The 11,566-nt window shown below is 45.3% G+C and overlaps 1 protein-coding gene across 1 annotated transcript; it reads left to right on the forward strand.

Moving 5' to 3' along the window:
• Nucleotides 1-4,092: 4,092 nt before the first annotated feature.
• On the forward strand, nt 4,093-10,238 carry SLC46A2 (solute carrier family 46, member 2). The gene is made up of 4 exons (XM_009709148.1): nt 4,093-5,143; nt 6,773-6,856; nt 8,529-8,685; nt 10,181-10,238. The coding sequence occupies exons 1-4, from the start codon at nt 4,093-4,095 to the stop codon at nt 10,236-10,238; spliced, it is 1,350 nt and encodes a 449-aa protein (XP_009707450.1).
• The last annotated feature ends 1,328 nt before the right edge of the window (nt 10,239-11,566 follow it).

The raw sequence follows: 11,566 nt of genomic DNA on the forward strand, positions 1-11,566 counted from the left end.
CTCGCTGCTGTCCCGTGTTGTTCTCCAAGCAGTGGGGAGCACCAGCTTCTTCCAAGGGAAAGCTGGTAGACCTCCCCTACCCTGGCATGGGGTCACCCCTCCTCACTGTGCTTCGCCTGAGGTCTCTCTGTGGAGCAAATCTGTCCTCCAGCTTTTTTGCAGCCTGCATGCTGCCCTGGGCTTTGCTCGTGTGGGGCACCAGGTGAGGCTCAAAGGCATGGGGGATCAAGGCACCAGGTGCTCAGACTGCCTGTGGCCCGGGCTTTGTCCTCCTCCCATGAGAGCAGAGGAGAGCAGGTGTCCCCATATGTGATCTCAGCATGTCTGCTGGTGCTGCGCCTCCTGAATGCCAGACTGCTGGACCAGGAGTCTGTGTCTGAGACACCTCAAGGTGCACCCATAAGGGCATGGTCCTGCGTTTTATTACGGTAATGGTGGATTTACCAGCTGTTGTGATACAGACACTGCCACCAACATCATGAGATTCCAAACAGCCTGGATGGTGTTTTCCAGAGCAGCTGAAACAAAGCTGCTGGGGTGGCCTTTTACATCCAGGTATTAGAGTCTACCATCGGCGGCTCTGGATCCCAAAAGACTACTGCCCTGGACCAGAATCCACATCCCTGTGGCATCCCACTCCCCCTGCCCCATGCAGCCGGCTTTCTGTGCAGCCTTCGCTCGCTTTCCATCTCTCCCGGCTCTGCGAGCAGAACCACACACCTTGTGAGGACAGGGGTAACATCTAATTAAACACCAGTCAGTGAGGAAGCCAACCTCCCAAACCACAGAGAGAAAGAGCACAGCTTGGCATTACAATCTGTGGTCATTTATGACAAAGATGTATTTTCCAAAGGAAAACAAGCCATCACCAAAACAGCTATTTCTCCCCAGTGTTTTCAACCAGCTCGCCCTTTCTCCGGCACTGTAATGCGACTGCAGCTCCATCTGGGCTCAGACCTGGGTGCTTCCCAGTCTGTAATTGTGTTTACCACTCGCCACTGCCACAAAGCTGGAGCATGTGTCAGGATGATCCGCAGGTACTGAGGAGCAGGAGGAGTTACAGACCTGATTTACCACCTCAGAGGCAAAATGTCTTGCCAGCTATAGACTGTAAATCATGGATCTCATCAGGAGGCTTAGGTGAGGGAAATGAAGAGGGCTTACATGCCCATGTTGGACTGCAGTCCTGGATGTCGAAAGGACCTTTTCAGACAAGGAGTGCTGAAGACCAAGCTCCAAAATGCTGGTATCTGCCAAGCCCAGCTGCCCCAGCATACTGAAATCCCTACAGCAACCCTGTTTAGAAAGAAAAAGTGATGTAACTGTATGAAATGTTTTTAAAAAAGAAAAAGCAATACTGCATAGGAATGCATAAGATCACCATGGGAGACATTAAACACCTTTATTTGGCCAGACTGACAAATGTCCAAGAGCTGGTGAAACATGGTGCTGACCTGGCCTCTGGTGGGCCTCCAGACAAAATGACTCTAGAGAGGGCTGCCCTAAAACGACGTGTTCCCTTTCAGCAGGCTATGCCAGTGTATTTTTGCTTTTAGACTAGTCTCAGTGATTCTGTAGGTGCACTTTTCTTAAATTTCAAGGGCCACTCTCTTCAGGGTCTTAAGGTTTCACTGTGTTCATGCTGCACAAACGTATTTTAAAGTCAATACAAATGTCCCTATAAATATTAGTTATATGGGAACTAGGCCCCATGGAAAAGCTGATGCTAGAGAATAGTAATTTTGAAGTCTTTGTGGCATTAAATGAAATGTATTTTGCACTGGGAAATATTCTGGAGCCTGGGTTAAACTCTTACTTTAGCACTCACTGTTTTGCAATTACTGATGTGAAATTACATCCTTCCACAAGAACTAGTTCTAAAAAGTACATTTAATGTGAATGAACAATCAGCATATCCTGGAAATACATATGTAATTTATGAGATCAGTAATGGCATTTAGCATAGTTCATTAGCTATCTAGGCCTGAATAGCATTAAGCATAACACAGTATCACCTAAATGTCAGGACTGTCAGATGAATAAGCCAGACAGCCTGTACATGCAACAAAGTGTGGAGGAAAAATATCCCTTATTTAAGAGTTGAGCAGATCTGCAGGCTCTCAAGCGCAGTGCCTGTAACATACCTCTGCACTCTAAGACAACTAAAGTCCCAAACTGAAGCTTGAATGTCATTTGTCTTTCCTTCTAATGTCTGGTGGAAGAGACAGGGCTCCCTGAGTGAAGTGAAACGTGGCAATTCCTCTGGTCGTGTTTGTTGCTTAAACAGGTCAGAGGCTGATGCTTTGGGGTTTCAGTAAGGCTGTCTGGAATTTCCATCCACTGGAAATAGTCCAGGGCTTGGAGAAAAACATTTGGCCCACTTCTGAATAAAAACTAAAGAAACTAGATACCTTTTGCAGAAAATCTGGGGGGAAAGAAAAAGCCAACTTTTAGAACTACTCACATTATGTTCTACAGCTGGCTAAGAGTCTTTTGGCCTGACAAAAAAACAAATTCTCTGGTGAAACTGAAATTGTCTAGCAGCAAATCATTCTAGCAGACAATTCCCCACTCCTTTCCCTGATAGTTCTTGGGACTTTTTTCCTTGAATCAAAATATAAAACAAAAATTATTGCACAACTGAACTAAGAGTGAAAAAATGAAACTCTTGAGCCATGAGTACACAGGTATTGAGTAAATGTCACCTGAATCAATAGAGAGTGCAACAGATGGAAGTTTGAACATTGTTCTTGCAAATTAATCATTAATTTATTTTTTAAAGTTATCATCATAAATCTTCCTAGACCAGATTGTTATTCTGCCTGTTATGATTCATTAAACCAGTGCAGCATGAGATCATTATCATTTAAGTTAGCATTTTTGAGGCTGCCAAATATCCTCCAAGTATTTCCTGCAGCTGGGACTGCAAGCATCTTCCTTGGAGCTGGCAGCCTGCTTGTGCCATATCCTGCTCCAAGAGCTTCTTGTGCCTCTGGCCAGCCACACTATCCATCCTGCAGGGACCCTGAGCCGCTTGGGGTGGGTCGCTTCACTTGACCCCCTCGGGCAGCAGCAAAATCGGAGGCTGACTTCAAGCTCCAAAGCTGCGTGTGGCATCAGCCCCCGCAGAGAGGGACGGCCACCACCCTGAGGAGCTGGGACTGGAAAATGCCTCCCTGGAGGTGGGCTCTCACCCACCCCAGCCTCCCGCTCAGCTGGCTGATTACTGGGGAGCAGCGGTCGCCAATGCCTTTGGATAAATTGGGACTTTTCTCCTCCTCTTGGAAACTCCCACATTGTAAAGCCAAAGGAAGCAGCAGGCAGAGTGGCAGTGGTGGTTACCAAAAATAGGCTTTTTCCCTTTTTAATTTCTTTTTGGTGTAATTTCCTGACTGCATTATTGAAACAACAATGACATAAGGGCTACGATGCAGCAACAGGGCAGACAGGAGCAGATAAGAGCAACAGAGCCAACAACATATTTGTGTAGAAGAAAGGAAAAAGAACTGGCAGTAAGGAGAATTCACAAATCACCTGACAAAAAAGTACACAGCCATCCCCTGCCCCCGCAGCCACCCTGGGAGTCCTCCGAGACGTGAAAGATGCCAAAAGAGAAAAAAAAGACAAACAAAACCAAACCAAACAAAAAACAAACCACCACCCCAAATTGCAGCAACTACTTGATCAGGGCATTTTCACTTCCTAAAGTGGGAGGGAAAAATTCCCCTGAATCATCTGACCTCTGTTGAAACTATACCAGGAAGAGCCGCGGCAGTTGGCGAGTGCAGGGCGTTCTCCAGCTGTACAAAAGCCTCCCGTGTGTGAGCCAGAGATCACAGCAGCACAGGGATGTTTGTGCTTGCATATACATAGCAAGGCGAGGTGCAAATATCTTCCCAGTCAGATCATCTCTTGCACAACTGTCTGATTCTGTGCAGCCCGGCCGACCTTTTGGTTTTTTTCTCCTCTGCTCCTCTCCAAGCATGCCTCTAGAGCAGAGCTTCTGAAGAGCTGTTTCCTCCCGTGCGTCTTCCTGAAAACAGCTCTCCCCAAGAAGAGGCGGTCGCCAGCAGCATAGTGGGGGTCACGGTGATGAGGACGTGGACTGAGCCGGTGGTCGCAGGTTCCCAAGTGGCCAGCGCCTTCTACGACACGGCACTGCTGCTAGTGGTGAAGAACTACTACAACCAGACCAATGCCACCACTCCCTCCCATGCACTGGAAGATGCTCAGCAGAAGGCTGTCTCTAATTTCTATATCATCTACAACCTAGTCCTGGGCCTGAGCCCACTGGTGTCAGCCTATGGCTTGTCCAAGCTGGGGGACAGGCTGCATCGGAAGATCCCCATCTGCTTCCCTCTTCTTGGCTACTTGGGCTCCAAAACTCTCCTGCTCCTCCTGATCTTGCAGGGCTGGCCGATCGAGGTGATGTACGGGGCTGCTGCCTTCAATGGGCTGACGGGTGGTTTCACCACGTTCTGGGCAGGCGTCATGGCGCTGGGATCTCTGGGGTCCTCCGAGAGCAGGAGGTCTCTGCGGCTCATCATTATTGAGCTGGTGTATGGCCTTGCTGGCTTTCTGGGAAGCATGGCCTCTGGCTACCTCTTTGTTGGCTTCAGTGATCACTACCGAGAGGGCACTGTGCTGGTGGGCTGCAGCATCGCTTGCTATGCTTTCTGCCTCCTCTACAGCATTTTTGTCCTGACAGTCCCCAAGCCAGCAGCTTCCTGCCCAGCCAAAGCCAAGAGTACAGAGGAGGTGGGCAGCCAGCTACCAGCTCACACAGGAGCAGCAGCACCAGGGAGTTCCCGACCTTTGGAGAGCAACAGCTCTACTCCAGTATCCCCCTCGAAACTCATTATCATCATGCTGTTTGTCGCAGCAATCCTCTATGACCTTGCTGTGGTTGGTGCAATGAACGTCCTCCCACTCTTCTTGCTCAGGGAGCCTTTAAGTTGGAATGCTGTGGAGATTGGCCATGGCAATGCTGCTGGGTACGTGATCTTCATCACCAGCTTCCTAGGGGTATTTGTGTTCTCCAGATACCTGAGGGATATTACCATGATCATGATTGGAGTGGCATCCTTCAGCGCTGGCATCCTCATCATGGCCTTCGTGCAGTGGACCTTCCTGTTCTACATTGGTGAGTCTGATGGCCACTCGCACGAGTGAGTGCACTCTGAGAAAGGGGCTGGGGTGTTTTGGCCTCAGGAGAAGGGTTTTTGCTCTGCTTCACCACGAGTTTCAGAGCAGGGAGCTTGGCAGAGAGACACACGAGCAATTCCCAAGAGGGCTTCATTGTCATTCCCCTCTCCCCACATCTCCCTTTGTACTCTTACACTTAACACCCTAAAATATCCAGAGGAGGCATACACTCCTGCCAAGGCTTAGTTTAAGGCCGGTTGACTTTTAATTCATCATTTGGTCATAGCCCAGACTGAGCAGGGGAACGATGCTCACACCATGGGGGAGTGGGAATTGTTGCTGGCTACCTGTACTAGTCAGACCACACCGCTGCATTAATGGGAAGTACTTGCTTCTTGTGAGGTAAAGCTTAAGACTACAACAGAAACAAATTGGCAAAGGTTTCATATTAAGCGAACATGTTAAGATGTGATTCGGTTTTGTTACATTAAGGCATTTACGGCCAATGGGAAACTTAATAGTGAAATATTGGAGCTGCTTTAGCAACTAAAATATCACAAAAATGTAGTGTACAAATCTTACACTTATGTATAAATGACCAAGGGATAGGTAAGAATAGAGGGGGGAGCATCCTATGATGAATGAAAGGCCAGTTTATTGTTGGGAGGCAGCCTCCGCAGGAACACAGAAAACAAAATCCACGAACTGCATCTGTTGTGGCAGTGAGATGGATGATTCATATCTGACAGAGTATCCTGCATTGCATGGCTTTGAGGTTTTGCTTCTGAAAGTGAGAAAAAGATCTAAAAGAAAAGGCCTGAAGCAATTTTTCTGTCTGCCCCTACAGGGAATGATAAATTGAAAATCAAAGAAAGTTATTCTAAAGGGAAAGACAGTAGGATATTATATTTGTGTAGTAAGCCAAACATTGAGTGAAATTTTAAAGATATTTTCTTTGTTTAGGCAATCAGGCTGGGGAACAAAAGATAAGAAATTAAAATAAAAGAATGCTTGTTTAATGGTAAGTCCATCATGAATACATGCTGCTACACAGTGTGCAGGATGCTTATTCCCTGCATTGCAGAAACACCTCAGTACACTGGACATGGACCAAGTCTTCACTGAAGCTGGTTCTGCTGACAGGAAGGTAATTCCAGCTCCCTAAAAGCTTCCACACCGGAGAAAGCCTAAAATACTGCAAACCAGGAACACCAAGATAGAAAACAGCTATAGTGTTATAAAGGTACTGTTCCTGTCAAGGCTGTGTAGCATGAGGTGCTCTCTCTGCTGGTTAGACTCAAATCATTGGCCTCACTATCTCAAAGGACAGTGCTATATTCCATCTATGCTGGCATTTTGCGCTGAGACAAAGAGACCACGGCTGGTTTGGGCAAAGTACCTCCGCTAGTGGGAGCAATAGGTGACTTATCCACCATCACTTCGATGAAGTGAGGACCTACACTCCTACCAAAGATTTGTACTTCTTTCTGTTACTCAAGGGACAAGAACAGGTGAAGCAAAGGTCCTGTGCAAGCCAGAGACAGGTAGTCTTCAAAAGCAGTGTTTTTTGTGTTGGGAGAGAGAATGAGCAGGTACCAATTATAACTACATACTCATTGCATTGCAGCACGGGCAGTGATGCTCTTTGCCCTCATCCCCTTACCAACCATCAGGTCCATGTTATCCAAGCATGTCGAAGGATCATCCTATGGTAAGCACTTTGGTTACCTTACCCATCAAAAAAAAAAAACTTAAATCCCTCCATTCAGCCTAAGGTACAAAGAGAAAGGTAAGTTACTGCTGCAATCTGTGCTTTGCGTAATAAAACCAGAACAGCTAACACCACAAATGGGAAGGGAGGAGCACAGAAACTTGCAGGACAGATTGTCACATCCAAACTTCTCAACCTTGGTTGCATCATCATTTATCCACAAAACTTTCAGCGTGTGCTTCAAGAGATTACTATCAGTGTGCAGCTCAAAGGCAGAGAAAATATCTGAGGTGCTGTTCAAAAACACAGCATTCCAGGGAAAAACCAAGAGAAGCAAGACATTGGGTTGAAGCACTGTGATATTCACATCATTTATATTTGGTTTCTTTTATTTCCAGCTTTGGGAAGGATGGATTCCTTTCATCCTTTTTCAGTTACGCTCTCTAAATATGTCTCCAAGTGTTACCTGGCAATTTGTTCCTGTCAGACCATGCTGTACCTAACAAAGGATAATCTTTGCATAAAAATTGGTCCTTTTTGGTAAACAGGAGCAGAAATTATTTTCTATTAAAAAAGTACTAGAAAATAGTAAAATGTATTTATTTTACAACACCATATTGAAGGCTACCATTTTTACCACAGTGAGCCGGATTTAGACACAACAGACAGGACTCAGCATGCATTCAAACAGCACCTCAGGCTCATGACTGCTTGTGCCTCCCCCAAACATGTTCCTGCAGCCATCCTTTGCACCCTTTTCCCTTCTGCCATATCAACACGACACTGCACTGTCACCAGTTCATTCCTACTGCTTGTGCACCTCAATATGCTCCATAGCAAACTCACCTACCTATTACTAATAGCACAGCTCACACCCCAAATTAATCATTATGATTATAATGTTGTTTTTCATGTCCACCATAAGCAATATAGGCTGCAACTGATTACAGCAGCAGACCAGCTCTTGAGCAGGACCACGCAGCAGAGCAGACCTTGCCTCCCAGTAGCAGTGCTGTCTACAGAGGTGGTGGCCACTGGTACTGTGGGCTGGAGAAGGCTGCCAGGGCAGCAACTTCAGCACACAGCCCCCACCTTGCTCCCAGTTTGCGCATGCCAGCAGGGCTGGGTTACTTCCCCTTCCCCCATTTACCACAACGAAACAGAAGGGTGCACTTCAGAAAAAAAAGCTCTTTCAACCAGGATACAGTTTCTGCCTTTCCTCCGCCCTAAACATCATATAAACCACACGCACCTCCCCATTTCAGGCATTATTATAATTTTAACCCAGTGGACCACTCTTCTGGCCCATGGCACAAGCAGACCCTGACTAAAATCTCTCCTGTCCTGAAGATGCTAGCCCAAGACTACTTTGGTACCTCCTAGGGAAAGGAGTACATATTGCCCAGTTGATTGCTGCCCTTCCAAGCAGCTAGCTCCATATCTAGACTGTTTAAGCAGATGGTTTTCTAGTTGAATCTTTTGTCCTATGCCTAAAAGAAGGAAAAGGCATTTAATTCTGGTCTAGACCGGAAGCAGATACAAGCTCATGCATCTGGTGCTTGTGAAGCAATGACCACATTGCTCTTCCACACAATGATGATCCTGGATTCATCAGGGAGGTACCAGAGCTGGTTTTTAATCCCCAGTAACAAACTCTGTTCTTGTTTTACAGGTAAGGTGTTTGTCCTGCTGCAGTTGTCTTTAGTCACCACAGGAGTAGTGACATCTACAGTCTACAACAAGATCTATCAAAACACACTGAACTGGTACAGCAGCTTCTGTTTCATTTTGTCTTTTCTAGTTGGCTGCCTGAGTCTCCTACCTTTAAGGTAAGGAATAGGAAGGATTTTGTCCAAAAGGACATGCTGTATTTTCTCCATGCTTCCTGATTCTAGGTCTAAAGTGTATAATACAGATGGGAAATTTTTTTTTATTATTATTTAAAAACAATTGGAAAAATTTGGAAGAAACAAAAATCTTGCAAAAATGAGTTGACAAATACCAAGGAGATTCAAAGAACGAAACTTGCAAGTGATCTAGCCAATGTTTTCAGTCTTCTTTCTGCTTAATGTAACATGAATTGCTGTAAGAGGAATATTTGGCAGAGTTTAAGAGCTGATAATCCCAGGGGACAAAGCCTTCGCACAAATGTAGTGCTGGACATTGTGAAAATAATAATAAGTAGAATGAGGGAATTATCCTACACAAAGTAAAACATTTTTTTTAAAAAATCCATTACAGGTTACTTACTTATTGTGATAGAAAAGAATAATCTGAGTCTCCCCCAGGTGTTCCTTTCAAAGAGAAACCATTACAAGATAGTGAAGGAAATAGTTACTTTTCTGATCCAGTGAATTGGCCCAACTGTACCCCTACAGAGTAACTGAGAGGTACAATTTCAAGAACAAGTTTTAAGCACAAAACCAGCTTAATTTGAAGAGAGAAAGCTGAAACAGCATCTCCATCTACTCTTCCAGAATTTTTTAAGGATCTCCCTTCAATTTGCACCTTGCCCATCATCCCTTCCCCAAGACCCTCCAGCTCACTGCATTACCAGAAACAGCAAGACTCCTCCAGTGTGAAGTTAAAGTGAATTGTGATAATGTCAGTATTTAATCCATGCAACAACAATATTTTCATTCAGGTATAAGGCGGGTACCAGATAGGCTAATGTCTGATCTCAAGCAAAATTCTTGCCAAGTTCTGCTGTAATTTTTTTTTTTTTTAAAAAAAAAAAAAAAGTAGAAAATCTAAAGGCATTATGTATACCAACTTCAGTGTTATCACTTAGACAGGAAGAAAAGAAAAAGCAACACTAGGGAAAGCTCCTACACCATCAGCTCTGCCTTGTCTAGAGGACCAAAGGCATTCTTAGCTTGTGAACACATTTGACACCTGGTGTTAGGACGAGTACAAGTGTGGGGAAGGCTACTTCATATCCATCGTTCCCCTGGCTCTGCTTTCCTCCTCGTATTTTCCAGCCACGAGTGACTCGTTTCTTACGCACAACCCTGCTGTTTAACGAGTCACTGCTAGCTATTCAACTGCTTTTTAACACAGGCTCCAAACAGAAGTTAGCACCATTATCAGCACAAACACAGGTTATTAGTCTGAAAGGTGACAAATGGTGCCAATGTCATTGCTTGTACACAAGAATAACTTAGAGAGAGACTGGCAGGTCCTTGAGAGAAATCATGAGTGCTCAGCCAGCTCCAGACACCCCAGCAAAGTTTAAGCTAAAGAATCGATGGGGAAAAGGTAAACTGTAGTTTGAGAAAGCAGTTTGCTAGCTCTCTTGTAACCTGCTTTTATTGCTCTTTACAGCATTGTGGCCATCAAACAACATTTAACCACTGGTTCCCTTCAGATTCTGACTGAGTGACAGATGCCGTACCAGTGAAAGCATCTTTTTGTCTTTATCAACTCTCTGAGCTACCAAAGTGGAAGGTTTGCCAAGCATTAGTCCCCACAGTTATTATTACAGGAGGCATCTCATTCGTGTTTCCATTTCACAGCATGCCACAGCCTCTCAGCCGCCCAGCTCACCCAGGTCAGGGAAGTTGGCCTTGTTATTTCTGCAGTACGTCATCTTGCAGAGTATGTGCACTGGCTACTGCACACCAGCAGTCTTCAGAGCATTTTGCTTTCCTGCTACGCTGGTTAGCAACAGTGCAGAGGGACAAGAACAGGGCAGAAATGAAAACAGAGTTTTTAGACACATCATTCTATGTGGAAGGGGAAAGCAGAGGATCAGTTTTCCATTAATTCCTTCTTGTTTGTTCATTCAGAAACCTCAGGGCAGTTGTGTCTTTGGCTGATGAAGCAGAGGTCTGCAAGCCATGTGCCCTGTGTGCACAATTGTCAGCGGGACACCCCTGCTCTCCAAGTGCTACAGAAGATGTGTCAGCCCAGCCAATCAATGTTATGTAGGAGACCACTAAATACAGAAATACCACTGTAAAAAAAAATAATGTAAGATTAAGACACTTTTAGTAATCCCTACAACAAAACACTCCTGAACAGAATGTTCATGCCCATGATTTCTGGAGATTGTCCCACTGTCCCTGGACAGTGTTTTAACAGAGCTCATGGGAGGACACCTATGAGTCAAGAGCTGATACTGGCCTTTCAACTCACACCACGAGGATGTACTACTCTTGTAACAGATTAAGAGCAGGTTAAGTGCAGCACACTACTCCTACACGCTTTACGGAGGTGTAGGGACACTGATGCCAGGTAATAGTTACCTTGTTACCCCAGCTTTATGCTACATTGAAATCCCTGGCAAAAGGAACCTCATGCAATACAGCAACTGGCATGAGATGATGTCAGCTAAATCCTAACACGATTCAAACGACTGGTATGCCCCAGAGGGATCAGGGCTTAAATTACGTGTCTGCTTACATGCTGATTGAATTAACAAGGATTAAGTGGCTTCCAAGCTCCTGGACTAACTAAAGGCAAGTTAAAAGCCTTTCAGCAACTGAAATAATCTGGAGGCAAATCAGGCAGCTTCAGTTCGAGTCAGGGATATAGCAAGCAGAAGTTGATTACTCACTATGCAACCCCTTATTCTGAGGAAGTTGCTGCCACCCCTGTTCCTTGCTCACACACACTCTTGCAATCTTCCTTCAGCTCCAGGCTTCACTTTCAAGTAATATCAGATGTCCTACAACAAACAGATGACTTTTAGTTAAATCAGCAGTAGAA

This window comes from Cariama cristata, unplaced genomic scaffold, assembly GCF_000690535.1.
Source record: "Cariama cristata isolate BGI_N322 unplaced genomic scaffold, ASM69053v1 scaffold26171, whole genome shotgun sequence".
In the NCBI taxonomy this organism is placed as follows: domain Eukaryota; kingdom Metazoa; phylum Chordata; class Aves; order Cariamiformes; family Cariamidae; genus Cariama; species Cariama cristata.

What these genes read in the sequence shown, in the direction of transcription:
- SLC46A2 (XM_009709148.1), top strand. Translation starts at nt 4,093, where the DNA reads ATGAGGACGTGGACTGAGCCGGTGGTCGCAGGTTCCCAAGTGGCCAGC. An exon ending in GACCTTCCTGTTCTACATTG is followed by an intron (nt 5,144 to 6,772) that starts GTGAGTCTGATG and finishes ATTGCATTGCAG; the next exon opens with CACGGGCAGTGATGCTCTTT. An exon ending in TGTCGAAGGATCATCCTATG is followed by an intron (nt 6,857 to 8,528) that starts GTAAGCACTTTG and finishes CTTGTTTTACAG; the next exon opens with GTAAGGTGTTTGTCCTGCTG.